Raw genomic sequence first — 18,677 nt, 5'->3', positions numbered from 1 at the left:
ACTAACTTAGTTTTCAGCTATGTACTGGCATCTAGGAGGCATTGTGTTTTATGTCAGTCTTTCATTAGCTGAGGAAAGCACCGCATGCTAATGTGAAAGAATATTATTCAGAGATGAAGTACATTTCTTAACTCTTTATAGGAGGCGCTACAGGACATTTCTGTCAAAATGCTGGCAGCCTGTGCCTAGAAAGTGCCATGAAGATGAGACTTGCATCAGTACCTTGGGCAAGCAGGACCTCACTTGCTCAGGAAGTGATGACTGCAAAGCAGCTTACATGGGCACCCTTGGGACGGTGCTTCAAGTGCAGTGCACCTGTAGGACCATTACACAAAGTGAAGAATCTTTGTGCAAGATTTTCCAGCATATGCTTCACAGAAGATCATGTTTCAGTAAGTTATACATATTCAGTAAATTATATATAATATATATTTCTTGAACAGCACAAAGGAGTAATCCAGCACAGAAAATTTGCGCACAAAGATAACTTTGTCTGCTATTCCATTTAAAAAAAAATCTATTTTCTGATTATGTTTTGTGCATTTGGTATTTTCCTCATTTGTCTACATGTGTTATATGTTTTTAACTTATATGATTGGTCATTCTTAGGTATTATTTATTGATTTCAATATTAATAGCATAAAATATTTATCCTACCAGATAGCTGAATGTATTAAGTATTTATTTTAAGTAACAAACCACCCCAAAATGTAGGGACTAGAAATAACCATATATTTACTCACAATTCTTCACACTGGGCTTGGCTCAGTTGGGTGGTTCTTCTGATGATCTGGGGTCACTCGTATAGCTACGGTCATCTGGTGGCTCAGCTGAGGCTGGGCAATGGAAGATGGCATTTTTATTGATTTCAGAGAGGAAGGGAGGGAGAGAGAGGGATAGAAACATCAATGGTGAGAGAGAATCATTGATCAGCTGCCTCCTGCATGCCCCACACTGGAGATTGAGCTGCAACCAAGGTATGTGTCCTAAACGGGAATCACACTGTGATCTCCTGGTTCATAGGTCGATGCTCAACCACTGAGCCATGCCAGCCAGGCTCCCCTTGGTTTTAATATGTCTGTTGACCTAGCTGTAATGATGAGATGGAAAACATACTTTCTAAAGTCACTATTTACTCAATTTTGGAAAGAAGAAAACTGAGATTTAGGAATTTAAATAATTTGCCCAGCATCTTAAAGTAAGCAAGTGGTTGAGAGGGATTTGTCTATGAGTCTTATAGAAAGAACCTCAGGAAATGATCATATTTTTTTTAAAAAAAAAATATTTTATTGATTTTTTTACAGAGAGGAAGAGAGAGGGAGAGAGAATTAGAAACATCGATGAGAGAGAAACATCGATCAGCTGCCTCCTGAACACCCCCTACTAGGGATGTGCCCGCAACCAAGGTACATGCCCTTGACCGGAATTGAACCTGGGACCCTTCAGTCTGCAGGTTGATGCTCTATCCACTGAGCCAAACCGGTTAGGGCATGATCATATTCTAATTCAAGGCCTCTCCACTGTCCATATTCAGGGTTAGTCCATGCAACCACCCAAATCTCAAAACATCCCCAGACCCGTAGATCCCTAGTTGAAACCACTAAACCTGCAAACACCATTCCTAGGAGGAAATAACATGTTTCATGGGAAACCAAACCTTTATATTTATGAAAAATATTTGAGAGATACAACCACATATGTATCTATATCTATACCTATACATTGACGTAGTTAACTATATACAGGTACACACACAATTTTAATTTTTCTATATTTCTTTACAGATACTAATGTGATTATAATTATGATTTGTTGTGTATTAGGTCATAGACATACAATTCAGTGTATGGTTTTGATTCCAACAGAGTCCTCTGTGGAATTTCTACAATTTTTATAATTAGCACTAGAGACATATTTCAATTGAAACATGATATAAAGAGGAAAAATGCAGCATGGTATATGTTGAGTCTTAGTTTCTAAATAATCATGCTCTCTGATTAATATTAGGTGGCTAATTCTGTTGGAAGTAAATGTATTTATAATGAACAGCTCATGATATTACAGAAGGAAATAGCAAATAAAATAATTGAGACTGATAACATATAGTTACATTATCATGGTTATTTTTACTTGGTTTCTCCATATTAAATGATAGTCAGGAAAAAAAAAAAAAAAAAAAAGGTAGATTCTACAGGTTAGAGATAACTCTGTTCCTGGGCGTAAGTTCCCTCAAAATGTCAGTCCCAGCAACCTAATTCTAGTTCTAAGCCTGGTTTCCTTCCATGTATTTTTTTTAAATAAATCTTTATTCAGATTATTACAATTGTTTCTCCTTTTTCCCCCCATAGCTCCCCTCCACCTGGTTCCCACCCCACCTTCTGCCCTTACCTCCCCCCTCCCCCACTGTCCTCATCCATAGGTGTATAATTTTTGTCCAGTCTCTTCCTGAACCACCCCCCCATACCTCTTTCCCCCTGAGAATTATCAGTCCACTCCCTTTCTATGCCCCTGATTCTATTATATTCACCAGATTATTCTGTTCCTCAGGTTTTTAATTCACTTGATTTGTAGGTTCATTTGTTGGTAGATATGTATTTGTTGTTCATAATTTTTATCTTTACTTTTTTCTTCTTCCTCTTCTTTAAGAATACCTTTCAGCATTTCATATAATACTGGTTTGGTGGTGATGAACTCCTATAGCTTTTTCTTATCTGTGAAGCTCTTTATCTGCCCTTCAATTCTGAATGATAGCTTTGCTGGGTAGAGTAATCTTGGTTGTAGGTTCTTGCTATTCATCACTTTGAATATTTCTTGCCACTCCCTTCTGGCCTGCATAGTTTCTGTTGAGAAATCAGCTGACAATCGTATGGGTGCTCCCTTGTAGGTAACTAACTGTTTTTCTCTTGCTGCTTTTAATATTCTCTCTTTGTCTTTTGCTCTTGGCATTTTAATTATGATGTATCTTGGTGTGGTCCTCTTTGGATTCCTTTTGTTTGGGGTTCTGTGCGCTTCCTGGACTTGTAAGTCTATTTCTTTCACCAGGTGGGGGAAGTTTTCAGTCATTATTTCTTCAAATAGGTTTTCAGTATCTTGCTCTCTCTCTTCTTCTGGCACCCCCATAATTCTGATGTTGGTACGCTTGAAGTTGTCCCAGAGGCTTCTTACACTATCTTCAACTTTTTGGATTTTTTTTTCTTTTTGCTTTTTCGGTTGAGTGTTTTTTGCTTCTTTGTATTTCAATTCTTTGACTTGATTCTTGTGTTCCTCTAGTCTGTTGTTGGGTCTCTGTATAATATTTTTTATTTCAGTCAGTGTATGTTTAATTTCTAAGTTGGTCCTTTTTCATATCTTCAAGGGTCTCATTATATTTATCAGCCTTTTCTAGGATATTCTTGAAAAGCCTGATAACCGTGGTTTTGAATTCTATATCCAGTCATTTGTTTTCCCCCATTTCTTTCGTTTGTGATCTGTTTCTTTGACGCCTCATTTTCACTGCTTCCCTGAGTTGGTAGGGTAGATTTGTGTGCTAGGTTTCCTATATGGCCCAGTGGGTCGGCCTCCCCAGTTAACCTGAGGTGGACACTCTTGGTGCACCCCTTTGTGGACTGTGTGTACAGCCTTGTTGTAGTTAAGTCTTGATTGTTGTTGGTATCACTGGGAGGAATTGACCTCCAGGCCAGTTGGCTGTAAAGATCCGCTGTGTCTATGCTGGGAGATGTTCGGTGCTGGAGACAGCCTTATAGGATTAGACTTGCAAAATTGCAATAGCCTCTGTGCTCAGCTTGGATGGGGTGGAGTCTCAGGGTGGAGCAGAAAGTCTTGGCTTCCAGTCAGCCTTGCCCTTGCGTGTGCGCGCCTGCAGACCTCTGCCTTCCCCGGCTCCTGAGTCTCTGCCCGGGAGTCCAGATTCCCCCTACAAGAGTATGAGTCCCCAGGGGCTCGCCTGGAACTGGGGTTCAGTGCAGTCAGAACTTGGGCTCAGTGCAGTCAGGAGCTTTTGACTCCCTTCCACTAGGGAAAGCCTGTGGCAACCTCCACAGCCTTTGTGCACACTGGTGCGCATGCGCCCCCAGACCTCTGCCTTCCCTGGCTCCCGAGTCTCCACCCGAGAGTCCAGATTCCCCCCCATAAGAGCGTGGGTTCCCAGGGGCTCGCCTGGAACTGGGGTTCAATGCAGTCAGAACTGGGGTTCAGTGCAATCAGGAGCTTCTGACTCCCTTCTGCTAGGGAAAGCCTATAGCAACCTCCGCAGCCTTTGTGCACACTGGCACGCCGCCTCCAGACCCCTGCCCGCCGGAGCTCCCCCGCGTCTCCCCCGGCTCTCCGAGTCTCCCAGTGCCTTTCTCTCTACCTGACAGTCCAGACTCCCCCTGTATGAGCCTGGGTCCACGGGGTTTCGCCCAGGACTGGGGTTCAGTGCAGTCAGAACTGGGGTTCAGTGCGGTCGGGGGCTTCCTTCCCCCTTCCGCCAGAGAAAGTCAGCCAGGCTCTCAGCCACCCTTCCTCTCTGCGCGCACAAAGACCCTTTGCCGTACCTCCAATTCTCTGTGAGCTTTTCTCTTTCCTTCTAGTTGTAGAATTTTCACTCAGCCAGCTTTCCTGTGGTTCTGGATGGTGTCCGTTCTGTCTTTTAGTTGTAGTTTTGAAATTGTTGTGTGAGGCAGCAGTTTAGGTGCTTACCTATGCCACCATCTTGGTTTCTCCCCTTTCCATGTATTTTTAATTACTGTCATATTTTACTTCCACATGTTTAGCTACTCTAACCTGTACAGAGCAAAAATTATTTTTAGAGAAACAGTAGAAATAGAATTTAAAAATCCATAAACATTGAAGTAGTAGTAACAATGTAAAAAAAAAACAAAAAACTAAAACTACTTCACTTTCTTCACTCACTAAACTTTATGAGCTTTGCTCCTCAAACATTACCTACTAAAAGCAGGAATTTTAAGTGACAGGTTTATAGACTTAAAAGAACCTTACAGGCCTTCCGTCACAGTCTCCATAGTTGAATTAAGAGGAAAAGTTTCAAACAAAAACAAGAACCAAATTCTGAGGCCTGGCTAGTTCTAAACGTCTTTATCCCTGTCCCATATGCTTGGGAAGTAGCAAAAGCACATGTTTGAATGAACTGGCTCTCTCACCATTGCCTCCTGATTTCTCACATCACCCCAGCATGCTCCTGCATTATCAAAAAGATCTATCACTACAGCATGCTTCCAAAGCCCCCGAGCTTTTGCTCACTGTACTTGAAAGAGGAAGAAATGAGTAGAATTGAGAAGACAATTGGGGAAGAGTTTCTGTTTTGCACATTTGTTTGGCTTAAAGCATTGTTTTTCAAACTCACTTAACCTGAGACCACAGTAAGCAATGAATTTTCCATTAGCTTTTTATATGCAATGTCTTCTGTGTGTGTGTTTTTAATTATTGTTTTTCTATTCCATTAATTATTTTCAATGTTGACTACTACCCACTAAATGGATTTTATAACTCACTAATGTGTTTCTCTCTGAAGTTTGAAGAACACTTGCTTGGAGCCTGAATTCAGCTGGAAACAATCTACATGAATGTGACCAAGTCCATCTTTTAATATTATAATTATACTAGAGGCCTGGTGCATGAAATTCATGCACGGGGGGTGGGGGGGGTTGTCCCTTAGCCCAGCCTGCACCCTCTCCAATCTGGGACCCCTTGAGGGATGTCCGACTGCCTGTTTAAGCCTGATCCCGATGGGATGGGGCTAAATGGGCAGCCGGACATCCTTCTCACAATCCAGGACTGCTGGCTCCCAACTGCTTGCCTGCCTGCCTTCCTGATTGCCCCTAACCACTTCTGCCTGCCAGCCTGATCACCCCCTAACCACTCCCCTGCCAACCTGATTGATGCCTAACTGCTCCCCTGCCGGCCTATTTTCCCCTAACTGCCTTCCCCTGCAGGCCTGGTCACCCCTAACTGCCCTCCCCTGCAGGCCTGGGTCCCTCCCAACTGCCTTTCCCTGCAGGCCTGGTCGCCCCCAACTTCCCTCCTCTGCCGGCTTGGTCACCCCTAACTGCTCTCCCCTGCTGGCCTGATTGCCCACAACTGTCCTCCCTTGGAGACCTGGTCCCTCCCAACTGCCCTCCCTTGCTGGCCATCTTTTTGGTGGCCATCTTGTGTCCACATGGGGGCAGGATCTTTGACCACATGGGGGCAGCCATCTTGTGTGTTGGAGTGATGGTCAATCTGCATATTACTCTTTTATTAGATAGGAAAGTTTATTGAGTGCTTAATTCTGGTCACATTTTCTTACTTAATCCTAATAATTTCATGAGCTAGAAGCTATTATTTTCTTCATTTCACACACAAGATAAAGGAAGCTAAGAGATTAAATATCTTGCTCAGGTTCTATACCCTGAGTGCAGTAGACTCAGGATGCTAACTGGCAGTCCACTGTTTCCTCCTGTCTGTGAAACAGTAGACAGCAAGTTTGTGTTCCTTCAGTGTGCTACAAAGCCCTCTCAGGCAAAACCTCCTAGTTCTGGTCACAGAATTAAGCTTTGAAAATGTGCCAGAGAGCCCACCTCCCCTGCAGGACCAGACTTAGGCAAGGAGCATCCTAAACAAAGTGTATGTATTCAACCACCAACTTCCCCTTAACCACTAACTGCTGGATCCGCACAGACTGACTTTCTCCCTATGTCCTGCAGCACAGAGCAAAGCTGTGGCAGGTAGAGCTGATAGAAAGATGAAGGAAATGGAGCAGAGGCACATTGATTACTACAGAGAGGACCACAGAGATAGAAAAGTTAAAGGATGACTATTGTGTTGCTCGGCTACACTGAGGGATTTAGTCACTGACAGGAAGGTGCTCTTGTCACATTGCTTAAATTGTCTTTTTTCTTGCCAACTCTAAAAGAGATTTGGGAATATCCCTATTCTGCCCATAAAGATTCAGTTCCTTTTTTTGAGGAATTATTTTTAAAAATAAAAAGGGTCTACCTACTTATTAAATCCTACAGGGAATGGAAGGCATAGCAGTACACATATGATAGATATAAGCTGAGACTTAAAGGAGTACAGAAATAAAAATAAATCTTCCCCCTATTCCATTCTCTAGAAAGTCAATTTTCAGAAGCTTGATGTACATTCTTTCAACCCCCCCCCCTTTTTTTACTTTGAACCTTTTAAATACATATATAGCTTGACTACGTTGTATACATCCAAACAGGAGCCTTCCTCATCCTGACATACACATACACACATATTTTTAATGTAATAATACAATACATTCTGCTTTAGAGCTTGCTTCTTAACTTGAAAATATATGATAGACATATTTGCAAGTATGGACATATGTGATGGCTTAATTCTTTGTAAAGTTTGCATAGTATTCTACAGTATTTGTGTGTATGTCTGTGTATACATACATACGATAATTTATTTAATTACTCTGAATAGAATATGATTGTTTATCAATATAGACATTGTTGTAATCTTATTGCACATTTTAGCTGGCATTTCAATAGAATAGATTTTGAACAGTGAGATTACTAGATCACAGGATTTTTGCATTTTTAAATTTTGTAAAAACTAGAAAAAAGTTTGTTTCAATTACATTCTTAGTAAAAATAAGTATTCTTTTAATTTTTATTTTAATTATAAATGACACTGAGCATATTTTGAGCGGTCTACTTTTTACTTAGTCATATGCCTTACCTAAAATATCTTCTTCTTTTAGTACCAGTAATGTCACTTTTGTAGCCTACATCAGATGTCTGTACTGATATATGTGACAACTCACTAACCTGCATGTCTCTTACAATGCCTGAATCCATGGTCCCTTACAGCAAAGTGATGACCTAGTATAGCCTTGGGCTCAGATATGGACCCTGCATATGTTTTCTGGGCTATGTAAAGGGGAAATTTTTTTCACTGCTTCTTGAATAGCCAACCATTCTTCTGCAATTAGATACTTTCCGTTGACATTTAAAAATATTTTTACTTGATTTACCAAAGAAAATATTTAATATAAAACAACTATGAAGAATAAGGGTGTCTACCATTCAGTTTAACATACAGAACATTGCCTTTATTTTTTAATTTTTTAAGTGACCCTTCATTTTACATCTTTTTCTCCCCCCACTTCAGAGGTAATCTTCATACACTGAAACCCACGCACATGATACATAAGTGATACACATATGCATGATATTGTTGAGGGAAGTGGTTCTTAACTACTACTGAAGAATCACTAAGAGAATAAAATCTCTGATGTACAATAAGCGAATACAATTATATCATAGAGAGGCAAGACCTAGGCAGCAGCAGGGCCAATTTCATGGCCATGTGGCCAGTGTAGTCACACAGGTACTCAGAATGGCCTGAACTTGGGGCTTCATATTCTGCGGTCATCATCTTTGAATTCTTAATGATTTTATCTTCACATTTGTGTGTTGTAAATGAAGTCCAGTAGGGCATATGTGAGGAACCTGGAGCCTTAACTCATATGCATTCCTGCCTATTGCCACTTTCCTGGGACAGGCAGGTTCTCAGCTGCCTACCCCACGTTTTGGTACCCGGGCCCCATTCAGGACCCTTCCATTCCCTTGCCCTACACCTGCCACCAGACAGTTGCTTTTTTAAAAAAAAAATGATATTGAGCTTTATGATACATGGCCGTAATTTTTTATATCTTTTAATTGGTTTTCATTTTCTTAATAAAAATTACAATGATAATTTTCTTAAATAGCTTTGACTATAATTATTTGTAGATGTTAAATATTATAATTGTTACTATAAATCATCATTTTAAGATTATATTTTAGACTTTGTAGTTGACTTCGATATATTTAATTGATTTTTATACATTATTTTATATACAGCAAGATTGTTAAATACTCTTAAAATTTAGCAATTTATTGAATTATTTTGTAGTTCCTATGTAGATAACCATATGCTCTTCCATAATTAGAGTTTTGTTTTCTCTGTTTAGTGCTCATACCTTTCCTTTCTTTTTTGTCTTCCCCACCAGCACTTCTAGGACCCACAGAAAAATGTTAAATATAAATGGTGATAGTGATCACACTTGTCTTGTTCCTGGTCTTAAAGGGCATTCTTTCACCATTTTTTTTTATTCTTTCACCATTTTACCATTAAGTATAATGTTTGTCATAGGTTTACTGTAGGTACTCTGTATTAAGAAGCTCTCCTGTAAAAAAATGTTAAATTTTAGTAAATGATTTTCTACATTTGAAAAATTTTAGTACTTTCTTGGGCAAAAGTGATTGGTCATAGTGACAATGTTTTCGTTCTACCACAAAGAAGTGCTCTATTAATTTCTAAATATACTCAAGGATCTCCATTTGAATGAAAATGGAAAAAACAAAATAAAACAAAACAAAAACCCTTCCTGATTGGCACTCTATTTCCTTCTCTTCACAGCCAATTTTTCCTAAAGAGCTGTCTGTGCTCCTTACTTCAATTTCTTCATCTTTACATACTGACCAACCCACTCCAGTCTGGCCTCATGGTGTAGACCCCATCACAAAAGCAGTTTTCCCACAGGTTACCAACCACATCCATGTAAGATTTCAGAAGTCCTTGAGTTACTGGAATTTTAAGTCACCTTGAAGAATAATTTAATACCCTTTATCTATAATAATAAAAGCATAATATGCTAATTTAGACCAGACAGCTGAACAACATTCTGGACGTCCTTCAGGACAACCTTCCAGATGAAGTCGGGGCTGTGAGGGCTGAGCCCCTTGCACAAAATTTGTGCATCGGGCCTCTAGTATGTATATATTTTACTCTCTTGGCTCTTATTCCTCTGCTCACTGAATGCTTCTGGGAGTCCTACATTGTAGGCTTATCCAGTTGGACAATTAATATTTGTGTTGCTTAAGGTTCAGCTGTAGGGCCTCTACTAGAGTCACCCTATAATCTGCCCCTGGAAGATCTCAGCCATGGCCACAGCATCATTATCCCTTATGTTGATTTACAGTTTTTACGGAAGACCTCTTTTCTATGCTTCTGAAAATTATCTGCCTACCTATTTTATTTTTAAATGTAAGATTGGAGTAGATCTTGGATGATGTGCAATCCAGATTTTATGGTGCCTTGTAGGAGATAGGCAACCTATAAACTATAGAGATTAGTTATTATTCCCTGCTATCTCCCCCAATAAGAACACCAACACTCCCTCCCCCAACACACACATACATTATATACTGTAACAGAGACCTCATAACCTCAATAAAAAATGTCATTCAAAATAAGGAAATGTGGGAAAGTTAGTAATGGGATCCTTCTTGACAGGCCTTATGAAGCTTCCCTGGCATTGTGAATATTTTTGGCCACCTGGGAAGGACCACTTTTTGTGGCTGTAATTTTTACCCTCAGGGAGTTCTTCCCTGTCCATCTTCCTTTATAGCCATACCCAAATTAGGTCTGGGGGAGTGTGCCCTCCCTAGGAATATGGTGCTCTCATAGACCATATCCTGGTCATACAGTTTGAGGGACTGAAAGCTGTTTTAGAGTCACACACTTTTTACAAGCAGACTGGTGACTTGTTTGGCATTATACTCTCTTTAAAATGTGTTAGATTTCTCATCTATTTGCTTTTAGTCAGTTACATTGGCCAGTACCCATAATAAAAAAAGAGTTTTCTTGACTTAGTTCCCAAATCTGCCTTATTTCCCGAGTCTGCCTTATTTCCTTGCTTCCTCACTCCAACTTAATGATTTAAATTAATTTAATGATTTAAACTAATCTAAACAATGGACTTGGGTGAACATGTAATACCCTTAATCTGTTTTTTGCTGCCTAGTTGAGTCAATTTGTTTAACTCGGGAATAACTAGAAATCTTTTTCAGTCTTGGGCCTTTTATAACTGGAAATCTTTTTTAGTCTTGTTTCTTGCTATTTGGGTTGTAGAAGCAGTCAGCTTTCAATGTTACAGAATCCTCATTTTAATCTCTCTGATTTCTACTTGAAAACCAGCCAGTTTCTACCTGAGCTCATATCCTTATTGTAAAACTCTACACAATGAAGTCAAGAATAATTAACTCAAACTGTCACTTTAACTCTTTTTGGGTTGTCTTGCTCTTTTGGGGTCCTTCCAAAGTGCTTTGAGAAATGCATTGTAGAACTGTCTTCATGTCAGAAGAAAGGGGCAAGCATTTATCCTTTGGAACCTGTCCCCTACCTCTCATGAGCCTTGATTCTCTAGAAATTGAATATACTATATTTATGACTGCTGAGTGGAGCCACAGTGGCAGAAAAGCACTGGATAGGAAGGAAGGAGGTATGGCACAAGGTGAATGACTGTCATGTTGCACTTGCACAAAGATTAGGCATTTGAGGAAGCATTTTGATGGCAACAAACAAAGGCATATTCATATCCAAAGTAGGGATAAATTCTAGTAGGAATGCATCACTGCCTTCTTCAGGGTAGAAGGATTATGAAATCATCCATCTACCGCCAAACTGCCAAATCGAGGGTTTAGTATTGGTCTCTGCTATTGCTGGGAGGTGTGGCATTCGGGATTGCTGAAACTTTGATGGATCAGCTCTAGGAAGAGGGAGTCCATTCTGTGGTGCCCAGACACTGCACCATCCTTTCACCATAGTTACTCTCTTCATGCTCACTGCACAGGGCTGGTTGGCCTCCATGGGGTAGGTCACAAATTTACCTAATTGTTAAGGGCCTCTCTCTGGTGAGTACTCTCAGCGAGACATTAACATGAATATAAAGATGTGCCTAGTTTGTGGCATCCTTCCACATGCCTCTTCATCTGATTTCCTTATCTACAATCTTTTAAGTTTGCTCTTTTCATTTCTCTAATCAAGCAATTTACCGCTGTCCATCAGTATTAACTTCTAGCCATTTCTTTCTCTACAAAGTTACAACTAAGAGTAGTACTTAACCCTGGCTGGGTTTCTCACTTAGTTGGAGTTTCATCCCATACACCAAAAGTTTTTGGGTTCAATTATTGGCTAAGGCACCTAGGTAGGTTGCAGGTTCCATCCCCTTCAATATTTCTCTCTCAAAATTAATTTTAAAAATATCCTCAGGTGAGGATTAAAAAAGAGAAAGAGTACTGTTCCAGCACTGCCTCTGGGGAGGATTTCCCTTCAACACTGTCCTATAAAGCCACCTCTCATGGATTTGTGCTGTGGCAGCTGCCCTTTCACAGTTAGCTCTGATAGTCTCTGTTCACCTTTCTGGGAACCAATGACTTAATGGATTTGATGATACCCAGTTAGGAGCATGTTAGGAGCTATATTTCAAATGGCAAATAGTCTTCCACTGCAGGTGGCATAGCCTTGCTCCAGAACTCGGGGGGTCTCTGCTATAACTCTCCTATTAGGGCATGACAGAGGCTCCACATTCATCCAGAGAATGTGAATGAGATTGTTTATAAAGTGCCTGTTACATAGCAAATGTTCTATACATTTTAATTGCTTGTCACTCTAAGCAGTTGTTTGGGGTTCTGGATTGAGAACTGAACCGTTGGGTGTCTGTTTCGCTAAAGCCAACTGGTTCCATAACTCTATTAGGAAAAATCTTTCTATTATTAATTAAGAACCTGATGATCACAGAGACAACCACAAAGTGTTGAGAAAGATGGACATTGAATTTTTGATTCTCAAACCTGTTAACACTCAGAAATATCCAGATGATGATTAGTTTAAAATATATATAGCTCAGAACTCAATATCAAGACACACACACACACACACACACACACACACACGCACACACCCCACCCCAGGTGGTTCTGATTTTCAATCAAGTGTGGGAAGTTTGAGAACCATTGCTCTAATCCACATGTGGGAAACACCCAGTCACCGGCCATAGGTCCCAGAGCCTCTCTTCACTCACACCTCTCAGGGAATGAGAAACGTCTGTGCACAGAAAGGCAAGGCTAATACTGTGCAGCTCTCAAGGTGGCCTGCTTCACCCCATGGCCTAAAAACAGTTGGTACACATTAGCCACTCAATAAATAGTGAATGAATGAATGAACAAATGAACCAATGTCTACTATATCTCTATAGCAGTACTGTCTTCTGAACACCATTTGTTTTTCTTTCTTTTATTAGAACTCCCCTTATAATACAGCTTCCCTATTAAGAGCCTCACTCATTTGTGTTTCTACTTACACTGGAATTTTCAATTCAAATATTTGAGCAAAGGAATCAGGAATTAACAAGACCAAGCTGCTGCTGCCCACTTTAATAAAAACATTTCAAGTTCCTTCTATTTTCTAACAATTTTCCTCTTTATAGATCAACTTTCAAAAAGTCTGAGTAGTAGGCAACTATTTTACAGCTGATGCTTGGAAGGTATCAACACATAAATAAGTAATTGATCCGAACATATATTTGCTCTTAAATGATTGTATATCCTTAACAAGCTATAAAATATGGTTAGCTCTGTCTGTTAATAATAAGGGTGAAAGAAGAGTATCCCCAAAAGATTTGCAAAACGAATTGGCTTTTGTGAAATTTTAATATAAAAAATCCTAACAATGTATATAGTCCTTTATGAGGCTTAGTACCTGTTTCTATCATTAATTTCTTTTTTTGTAGTCCTATTTCTCCCCCGTCTGTTTATTAAAGCCTCATCTTAGATACCAAGATTGCTAGTAAGACTGTTTTATTTATCTTACTTGTCTGTTTTATTTATCTTACTTGTCTACATTCAATGGATAGATTATTTGGCTGCATTTCATCTTGCCTTGCAACATTTCAACTATCTATTCCCAGTGAAGGTCTTGATCTAAAATAACATTCTATTAGTGAACATTTTAAACATGCCCATATATATGGAGGTTCATAATGCATACTTTTATACATTTTTTCTAACCTACATAAAATTTTACAGGTATTTTTAGTATAATACTTTAAAGATTGTACAAAAAATGATTAATGAAAGCTCAAACTCACTTTTGTAAATTCTTGGTTGAATTTTTATTGTCGGCTGATCACCTACTGAGAAGATTATAGACTACAAATAAAACAGCTAAGTGAATTGTGAAAGACATTTCCATTGCAAAAATTTCTCTCCGTCTCTGTCTCTGTCTCTCTCTCTTCTAAACACACACACACACACACACACACACACACACACACACACACGCCACTTTCCCTTATAGCCAATTCATGTAGGTTAGTATTCCAGGAGCTTTGTGTTAAATTCTGGCTTTAAATAAATCACTTCACCTAGCCAAAACCACTGACTTTTTCTTGGTTTCTACACAAAACTTTAATTTAAGTCCAGTATCCTTCAAATTCAGTCCAGGTGCTAAAAAAGTCTCTTGATTTTCCAAGGAACAGTCAACAGAATTTCCCTGCTCTGTATTCATATTTATAACATAGCCTCTAAATAGTCCAGTATTTTGTATTTTCTGAATTAAAGTGGCTCCATGGTGAATTTGTAGTTCATCAAATTCATAGACACTCACTTATAAATGTATGTTTTTCCTCTTAGAAATTAGTGATTATTCCTTTAGGATCTTGTTTTTTATTATATGAAAACTCTTCAGAATTCTTTAAAGAATAGGTCTGTGTGTTATAAGTTACCAATAAGGAGAATAATAAAAAAATAAACCATTTCTTTAGAATGACTTTAGTTACCACCCAATGTAAAAATTCAAATCCATAGTAAATTCTGTAACTTTTTGCTTTTATACTATTTAATTTATAGACTTAGAGTTTGCGACATTTCTTTGGGTTTGGGCCTCATGAATAAATTAATATATTTAACCTTTATTAGCTTTCAAACCTAAAATATAAACAGGGCCCCTTCCTCCTCCCTTCTTCCTCAGCTCCACTCCTGATTTTTGGTAAAAACCATGATCAGTAACAATTACTCTAATAATCAGATGCAATTGTTGAAAATGTTAATAGATTTTATTAGAGATCATAGCCCTAGGAACACAATATGGCACTAGCATGTCTGGATTCAAATAATGTCTTGCCTTCTACAAGATAAGTAACTATAAACAAGAGACTCTCTCTCTTTGCCTCAATTTTGTGTCCATGAAGTGAAAAATATAATATCAATCCTAAACCAGAATGCTGGTACAAAGGTTTGATATGTTAATTTATGTAAATGTATGTAAAGAAATAGCTAGAACATAGTAAAATTCAGTAAATAGAAACTCTTACTACAGATTTTGAGGAAATGGAAAATCATGCAAATAAATAATTTTTACATAGTATTATGATGTCATACAGATGGTACTGGAGACAGACTCATTTCTGGAAGATCTAAGGTATCATATTTTCTCAGGATGAGTGACTTCTTAAATATATCTTTTAGTGATGTTAGGTAGATGGTGAACTTGCACAACTGGTCTTAGACTTTAAAGTGTTTAAGAATAAAGTGGTTTCCAGTAAGAATGCAGATTCTGATATAGTAGTTATGGAATGGGGCCTGAGATTTGCATTTCTAATGAGCTCCCAGGTGATGCTGTTGGTCCAGGAATCACCCTTTGAATAGTGTGGACCTAGATAACCTCTTAAGGACCATTTAAGATATATTAAATAATTTATATATCTGTCTACTGCTGAGAAATTGATCAACCTAATCAACTGGATACATGGTGTCAATCTAATAATCTGTTTTTATGGACACTAGGTGTCTTGGTGTCAGAAAGAGTTCAGGCATGTCCTTATAATTTCCTGTAATAGTGGCTTAGAGCAGGTCTGAGGTGAACTTGGGCATCTGCATTTCCAACAAGTTCCCAGGTGTTGCAAATACCGTTTGTCCAGGTACCACACTTTGGGAACTACTGGCTTAGAGAAATGATTGATTCGTTCCTGGATTCAATTGATTCTTTTCCTGAATTCTTTACTTGAATCATCAATACAAGCATATGCTTCTGTGCCTTCATTGAAGAAATTTCAGCATTGATTGTTTTGAGATATTGTGATTTATACTAAGAAAAAGACATTTGGTTTTCCACTTCTATTCCTGGCATAGAGTTCCTTTTATTTCTTGTGGTTAGAGCAATAAGGGTGTCTTTTGTTATGTTAACGAGGTGACCTTTGGAAACTCTTAGGTAACCTAAGGATGTAGGTTGGTTGCCAGGGGAACCCACTAAGTGATTAGAGGAAACTCTTAGTACCCATCCCTCAAACTCCAGAGAGAAGTAGGGTCTGGTCAATAATTTAATCAACCACCTCTATGTAATAAGCCTCCATAAAAACCCAAAATGAATGGGTTCAGAGAACTTTCTGGTCCAGGAACATGTGGAGGTGCTGGGAGAGGGCGTGCCTGGAGAGAGCATAGAAGCTCCTTGCCCTGTATATCTCTTCAGTCTGGCTGTCCCTGAGTTATATCCTTTCATAATAAGCTGGTGATCTGGTAAGTAAAATGTTTCTCTGAGTTCTGTGTGCCATTCTAACAAATTAGTCAAACCTGAGGAGGAGGTCATGAAAACCTCTCATTTATAGCCAGTCAGTCTGAAGTACAGATAACTTGGACATGCAGTTGGCATCCTGAATTGGAGGGGTTGTTGGAAACTGATTTATAGCCAGTTGGTCAGAAGTATAAGTAAAAACCTGAAATTGCAACTGGTGTCTTTCGGGGGATGAGCGGGGAGGGGACGGTCTTGAAGAACTGTGGAATATGGTTACCTCTGGGTAGGTAGTGTCAGAATTGGATTGAATTGTAGGACACCAGGTGGTATCTCTAAAATTGCTTGTTGTGGGGGAAACCCCCTCCCCCTGCACACACACACACATTAGAATTGGTCTCAGAACTCCAAAAGAGACACCATCCCTAGAACCATGATTCTTCAATGTGTTTCAATTTGCTTACCAAGTCAGTGGAGCAACAGATCTCATCACCTCCCATTTATCCCACGCAATAAAACATCCCCAGAGTCAACAGAGAGGCACTGGATTTGATTAAAGAATAGTGAGGTGATGTCTGCTTTTTGTTATGTATAAATAAATTATTAATATAGCCCAGATGCATCAGTACCAAGATTGTTATGTTACAAACGTGAACATGGATCACCGGGAGAACTTTCATTGTCCCCACAATTTTACTGTCCACATGGATAACCAATGATTGTGATGGATAAAAGTCATGTGTCAGAAAACAAAACAGTACCCTCACTGGAGCTTCATCATGCAACACAGGGTATTCAGCTGGAAATGCAGAATTTGAGCTCCACACCAAGGCTCCAAAGGGTGAGGAGGAAAATCAGCTAGATAAAGTTACTTATTTGAACCTCCAAAATGAAACCTAAATGTATTGGGGCAAATCCTATTTTTCATGCTAACATTTGCAATTTTAAGGAACACTTTGTCTTGGCATCTTATCAGAACTTCACACATAGAAAAATCGCAGAACCCTTAAATTTCCCCGAGGTTTGCCTAACCTCCCAAGGATAGCAGTCAGACTCAGTAGCCAGGTTAGACCATGAGGAATGGTGTAACCTCTGTGATGGTGTAGTTGGGGCTGTCTTGGAAGGTGCCAGTCTTTAGAATAGAGAGGTAGAGCCGATAGAGGTTCTTTGGTACCATTAGCTTTCCTTTGAAATCATTTCTTTTGGAAAGCAGGGACTATCAGGTGTTGGTACTCTTTGAGCATGTTATCACCTCAAAGAAACTTCAGATAGATTGAATGACTAATAGCCAGAAGCAGCTCTTTAAAACACTGCATTAATATTAATGGTAGCAAGCTCTGGACAGATTCTTGAAAATAATCCCACCATTTGAAAAACGGCAAGGAACATTTTAAAAGATCTGCTTGCAAACTCATTTCAGCATTGCAAAATAACATGGAAGAAACTGAAGCTATATAAGATATAATGCCTTCAAATTAAGGTTTAATAAACATATAAAGATGTTGCTTGCCAGTTTAAAGCTATACCCTGCTATGAAGGCTAGCTTACTTGTCTTTTGTTGACTCAGAGTCCTGTAACCTACTTGAGTGCTATGTGTTTAACACTATTCTATTCATTTTATATGTTTTGATTAATTTTCACAAGCAATATATGAAGCAGGTGCTCTTTTTTTTTTTAATCCAAGAGGAAACTGTAATACTTAGAAGTTAGTAATTTATCTAAGATCACACAGAAGGCAATCAAGGCAGAATTTAAACAAGGCATGTTGGGGCACCAGAAACTGATTTTAACAACCATAATACAGTAGGTCCTCAGGTTATGTCAGAGATCCGGTCCTACGGCACTACGTATCGTGATTTTCGCCGTGAGTCGGAACCCACCCACATAAGCACCTGCGTCACTCACAGGGAGCACATACACAGCAGTCATGAAGTGAAACAGTAAAAAAAAATTAAAAGAAAGATAACAATTTCTGACCTTTATTTGTGGCAAATAAATAATAAAAACCATAAAGCACATATGTACATACGTCGAAATGATGGAACTTTTTTTTTATAAATAAATGGGAGATGGCGATGTAACCACGAAACAACATACGTCGAGTCAGACGTAACCCGAAGACTGTATAATCTTCTCATCTAATGATTTGAAATTTACAATAATCAGTTTATTATAAATGTTATATCTTCCAGGGAACGTGTGTGTGTATAAGAAGAGAGAATCCTTGAAAATGTGTTTGATGGAAGACAGTATGTTGTAATATAAAAAACAAAACCAAACCAAGAGCCTGCCCTGGCCAGGTGGTTCAGTTGGTTGGGGCATCTTCCCATTCG

The 18,677-nt window shown here is 39.0% G+C and overlaps 1 protein-coding gene across 1 annotated transcript in view; it reads left to right on the top strand.

Annotated features, from left to right (window-relative positions):
• Positions 1 to 18,677, top strand: part of GFRAL (GDNF family receptor alpha like) — a gene marked incomplete at its 3' end in the record, with an annotated part of 56,948 nt that overhangs the window by 22,991 nt on the left and 15,280 nt on the right. Inside the window, exon 6 of the mRNA XM_080665109.1 lies at positions 142 to 392. Coding sequence (XP_080521235.1) covers positions 142 to 392 — 251 coding nt within the window. The remainder of the gene's footprint in view (positions 1 to 141; positions 393 to 18,677) is intronic.

The sequence above is a fragment of the Plecotus auritus genome (assembly GCF_963455305.1).
Source record: "Plecotus auritus genome assembly, chromosome: 4".
Classification (NCBI taxonomy): domain Eukaryota; kingdom Metazoa; phylum Chordata; class Mammalia; order Chiroptera; family Vespertilionidae; genus Plecotus; species Plecotus auritus.
This window is presented reverse-complemented; position numbering and strand designations above follow the sequence as displayed.